The sequence below is a fragment of the Parasteatoda tepidariorum genome, chromosome X2 (genome assembly GCF_043381705.1).
Source record: "Parasteatoda tepidariorum isolate YZ-2023 chromosome X2, CAS_Ptep_4.0, whole genome shotgun sequence".
Lineage (NCBI taxonomy): Eukaryota > Metazoa > Arthropoda > Arachnida > Araneae > Theridiidae > Parasteatoda > Parasteatoda tepidariorum.
In genome coordinates this window covers 554,479-560,478 of record NC_092215.1, presented here as the reverse complement: position 1 = coordinate 560,478, position 6,000 = coordinate 554,479, and the positions used below count along the sequence as shown (strand labels likewise).

The following is a 6,000-nucleotide window of genomic DNA, read 5'->3' as shown; positions in this document are numbered from 1 at the left end:
AAATTCATTTTTTACTTTTGGTCAAAGATTATAGTCTTCTGGCCGACAGTGCAAAAGGACAATTCTTTGACCACCATGAGCTTTATGAATGTGTTATATAAACTTACTAAAAAAAGGGTGGTTTGTATTTTTTATTTTGAAGATCCCTCGTAGCAGTAATTGTGATCGAACAATAAGTAAAATATTTCTGCCTAGAATCTCTAGACTGTGATTCCTGACAGTGTAAACATCTGCGCGTGAGTTGCAAACAGCTAACTTAAGCAGATGTTTAACAGAAAAGTAAAAAGAACTTCCCCTTTTTCCCGCTACTTGTAAAGAAACACTGAATGCTCTTCTTTGAATCATTATTCATTTTCCCCTGCTTCTAACCAATGACAATCTTCGTTGGCGAGGCATGCTCCAACTTCGAATTTTCTTGAGAAGCCCTGTTCCAAAAGCTTTTACAGAGGAGTCAAGATTTGACAGCTGCCGCGCCTCACCTCTTGAAGCGAACTCTTTCTTGCTATCACGCCCCTGCGAACTTTTATAAGAAACGCCCTGCACATAACTAAAATTTAAATTATACCTGCTTTAACACGCAAGAATTGTGAGTTTGAAATTCTGGATATTACCCAAATTTATGTTTCCAAAATATACTGCAAACGATTCTTATATATTGCAGAAGCAAATGTTCAATTCTTCCTTCGTTTCGTTCTTTTGAAATTTTAGTGACAGGACAGTAAAGAAATAAAGTATCTGTATTAAATGCGCGGAAATTGTTATTAAATTGAGATTCTAGATAAAACCAAATTTTATCTTTGCTAATGCTGCAAACGATTCTTATAACTAACAAAAATCTAAATCTCTGTTCCTTTTTCGCTTTGTTTTGTTTCATTGAAATTATAAAAACAGACGTTCAATAAATGTTTAAAGTTCATTTAAAAAAAAATTGTAAATTAATTTTTTTTAATAAATTTTCTATCGAGTAGCGTTGAATTAAATGAGAATATTTAGTAACAAACGAGTGCGATGTGTTTTCAGAATTAAAAATTAATAAAATGTTCGATGGACTTTTACTAGAAATTAGTTTCTTCTTCTTTTTTTTTTTTTTTTTTTTTTTTTTTTTTTTTTTTTTTTTTTGTATTATTTTTATTTCCAAACACTCGTCTCAATTTTTTTCCAAATACGTAATCTTTTTGCTATTCATTGATACAAAATTATGGGTAACTTGAAAACAATAAATTCTGAAATTTTAAAAAATTTGATAAAAGTTTATACCTCAAATGATATAAATAAATAAATAAAACAAGAAATTGAAAACTTTCTTTGCTATCAGAAATACTCAATGAATTATCCTTGATGAGTGTTTCTGATTGTAACCCTAAAACAACTTTCAAATGATGCAAATAAATAAGCAAATTAATTGATAACGAATTTACGTAAATAGTAGGCAAAAGTCTAGATATATATTTTTCAGAAAATGAAGATACATTAAATATGTAAAACCGAATTGAATTAAAATATTATTAGATATGCTCAGCACACTTATATTTTTGTCTAACATCTAATAAATAGGCAAAACAAAGATTAACAAATTTGCCTATACATTAGATTTAAATTATTATATCTTTTAAATAAAAATAAATAAGCGAAACAAAAATTAACAAATTTACCTATGTATTATATGAAAATCAACGCAAATTATAAAAATAAAGACTTACAAATTTATTAATTATTAAATATACTCACTATATACATAATTCAAAAGATAAAAATAAATAAGCAAAAAAAAAAAAAAAATTGACTACAAAGTATCAAATAAGTTAGCAAAGTTAACTACAAAGTATCATATAAGTTAGCATAAATCTTGCAAAAGATAAAAGTAAATAGTCAAAATCAAAGTCGGTTTTATTTCAAACACTGCAAATAAATAAGCTAAGCAAAATCACCTTACTACTATCTTTCAAAAGATAAAAATGAATAGGCTTACGATAAACTAAGAAATTTACCTTATCAAAGCTGATACATATCTTACAAAAGATAAAAATAAATACTAAAATAGGCAAAATAAAAATTAACTAATTTAATTTAGTATAAGGTATATATTTGAAGCGATGTCAATAAATTGGCAAATAAAAAGTTCAAACGATTTGTTAAGAAAGTCACTTTAATATTAAGGAAATATCTTTCAAAAGATAACAAGATAAAAAGTAGGAGAAGAAACTCGGCTAAACGATTTCTTTTTACCCAATCCCATCTCTCCTCCTGAACTCTTTAACACCATTGATTTCAAGCAGCGCGAAAAAGTGCGAAAATCGGCCGCCGAAATCCTTCTTTAGAAACACCTGTTGGCGAAAATTAGCGATGCGGGTATTAAGACACGTTTAATGTCAACGTTCCCCGCCGATTGAACGACATCGAGTTGAGCTTAGCGTAAAATCCATTCGAATTTCGAAGAAGGAAAAAAATAAAAAGAATTTCAGTCTCGGGAAAGAGGGGGCTTGAAAAAAGAGGGGGAGGGTTGAAAATCACTTTTCGGAGGCCCGAAACTTGTCACTGAAGAAAACCCCACTCGGAAAACTCTGGGCATCTAAATGGCTTGCCCGAAGCTCCCGAACTCCGCCTCAGTCGAAACTTGATTGGTCGAGAGGTAGAGTCACGTGCTTCATTTAACTCCCATATTTCTGTCAAGCTCGGTTGTGATGATTTACCGTCCGTTTATTTTCTGATTTATCTCCTAGCAAGACAGCTAATTTGGAAAAAGGCCTCTTTTACGGACTCCTTTTTGGAAAAGAGGTACAGAATAAGCCCCTTTATTTTTTTCTAGACATAAAAGTGGAAAAGAAGTTAAACTGCTGTTCGGAGTAGTTGATTATGAATTCGAATGTCGTGTACGCCTCCGTCTGCCGTAACGGAGGGGACGCGACTGCTTATGGGACGGCCGGTAATGCTACGACGCAACAGCCGCTTTACAATGGTGGCTCTACCGCAACAACAGCGAGTGGTGGAGAAACTATTTCTGCCTATTACTATCATCAACAAACTCCCGAAAGACTTATACAACCTGCAGGACCTTCCTATTTACCAACTACACTAATGACCCCTTATTCTAGCGCACCGGAACTCCGGACACCCCCTCTCCACCCTGAAGCAACAAATGGTCATCCGACCCCCCATCAGATTATTAGTGAAAGTAATGGACTCAGTTACACTAATCTAGATCAATCCCACTTTCATCAACAACAGCAGCAACATCACCAAAGAATAGGACCTTTTCATCACCATTCACCTTATAGTGCCGATGTACCACCCCGTAATACAACCTACCACCATCCCTACCGAAACCTGGACTACTCTTACGAAATCGGGACTCATCAACCTGCCGACCAAGTGGTCCCTATAAGTCCCGAAGGAGCTCGGGTTGTCACGGGTTTTGTACCACCTACCACTTATCCTTATTTAGACTCTTTAAATTTATCAAGAAGGAATGGTTATGGTGGTTATGAAAATTATGATCCGGCTTTAAGAGAAAGTTGTCAAATGAATGGAGGATACCAGTACCCTATACACAGGACTCGAGTAACTACAGCTCAAGCATCACCAGTACCCACATATAAGTGGATGCAAGTAAAACGAAGTGTTCCCAAGCCTCGTAAGTACCTTTTTCATTTATCTTGTCACTTTAACGAAATGAAAGAAAAAAAATTTAAAAATTCGAACATATACATAGTTTTACAAATAAGTTTGACGTAAATAAACATCTTTTGTTAACTTGAAAGCAAAACTTGTTTATTTGTATCAAATTAACAAACAATTTTAAATCTATATATAATCGAAATTTCTCTAAATTTCTCAAAGGAATGAAAATGTTTACCGAGATAAGATTTTCGATTTTTTTTTAAAAAGATTTTGATTTTCTAATAAATTTAATGATTCTTAAATTTTAACTATACTTTTCAAATGTTTACAGCTATGATAACCGTCAAATTAAGTCCTAACTGAAGAAGAAAAGTATAAACTCACAAAATTATATATATATTTGCACTGTTTTATAATATATATGCGACCTTACTTTTAGTGGGCTCCAAAAGTTCCACAGATTCTCTTAAACTGGTAGCAGCAAAATTTATGTTATAAAATATAATCCTTGTATTTAAAAATTGATTGATCAACACAAAGGTTTGGAAATTTATTACTTACATAGAAATATGATACATGCTAGATGAATAGTTAGTAAATTAATGTGGTAGCAAAGTTGGGAAAACTTCCAATTGCTTTGATGAGTAGTTTGCTGCCACTTTATTTTTGGAAAACTTTTGGGAGCCCTTGTTTTATTTTTGATCACAGATCGGAAAACAATATTTTAGGAAGGAGAGATAAATATTTTAAACAAAAATCGCCTCCTCAAAAAGTTTGTAATAAGCAAAAACAAATGAAATATTTTAATGAATTATAGCAAATTATCTCATTTTGTTTCAACATTTATAAACCAGAATTAAGCATTATTATGCATTATGCAATATTTGAAAAAAAATTGTGAATATAAAATAAAACTCTTTCTTTTAATCTGTTATAGAAACAGATTAAATTAAATCCTTCTTCATTCATATAAGACTCTATAAATAAATTCAATCACAGAGCTTCATTTTTTCGGTTAATTACATATAGAGTAATGATGCTAATAATCAATTTTTTATGGTTCGAAAAAATTTAATGACACAGATTTTAAGTAGTTCTGTGTAAACTATAACATTTTAAATTACTTCTTTATTTTTTTTGTTAACTAGTGGCTTAATACCATAAATTTTTATGAACTTAGAATACAAACTATAAACATAACAAATATTTTTTTTTCTCTTGTGTTTTTAGAAAAAAAATCAACATTTTAGATGCCTATATATATATATATTATAAGCATACAATACTTGCAATAATATTTATTTCAGAAATTCCTATGTCCCTATCTTTTTTTAAATAAATATTTCGTCTAAGTAGCTTATCCATATTCTTCTTTCTATTTGTTACTTGCAAGAAAATATATTATAATTCGTAACGTAAACACTATTATTATTCGTTACTTAAATAACAGTAATTTCGAATTGAAGGTGTTTCTGTACGTGATTCGAAGGATGAATTTCATTTTTAACAATGCGAATTCTATGTCCTTGAACTTTGGTCCAACTTTTTTTTTTAAATGAAATTATTATGTTTAAATAATACGGCAAAAGCTTCTGTCCATACTTAATTGCTCAGAAAGTTAATATTTTTTTCTTTGAATTTTAGACATTTTGAAGCGCATTTTACCTTAATATTGTTACAATTTATTGCAGCTTTATGGTAATAAATTAAACCATAGCTTAAAATTTAACACCTTAAAGTTGATTTTACAATACTACGGTTCAACTAAAATGGAAACATGGTAAAATTTAACAACTTATTAGATTGAACATAGATTTGCACCGATTATGGATCAACGTTTAAAGAAATTTTTAAGAGTTTACTTGACTTGCCACTAATAAATAAGAGTAATTTGTAATTAAATTAATAAGTAAAAGTAATTTGTAAAAAAATTAATTAGTAAAGGTAACTTGTAAGGAAATTAATAAATAAAACTAACCTGTAAAGAAATTAATAAATAAAACTAACAAGTAAAAACTTTAAAATTAAATTAATTAATTAAAATAATTTGTAAAGAAATTAATTTCTATCAAATTAAAAGTAATTTCCAGCAAAAATATACCATTTATATGTTTATTCTATAATAAGCAATGCACTTATACCAGTTTATTTACATATCTAAACATTAAACCATTCAGGAAAATATTAATGATTATAGATGATTAAATTATTATAGATGAATTTCATAAATTGAAATAAAAATTTGAAATGGTCTTATTAACAATTATAAAATTTTTATAATAAAATTCGATGATTTTTGTTTAGAAAGAAACTAAGATTATCAAAAGAAAAAATTTCGAATTTATTGTTTACTTCCAATAATTTTGTTTGTTCTTCATTCAT

The 6,000-nt window shown here is 29.4% G+C and overlaps 1 protein-coding gene across 1 annotated transcript in view; it reads left to right on the top strand.

The window, feature by feature from the left end:
- Positions 1–1,079: 1,079 nt before the first annotated feature.
- Positions 1,080–6,000, top strand: part of LOC107440711 (homeobox protein Hox-A1) — a 101,968-nt gene continuing 97,047 nt past the window's right edge. Inside the window, exon 1 of the mRNA XM_016053694.3 lies at positions 1,080–3,631. Within this exon, the coding sequence (XP_015909180.1) occupies positions 2,854–3,631 (778 nt within the window). The 5' untranslated portion in view covers positions 1,080–2,853. The remainder of the gene's footprint in view (positions 3,632–6,000) is intronic.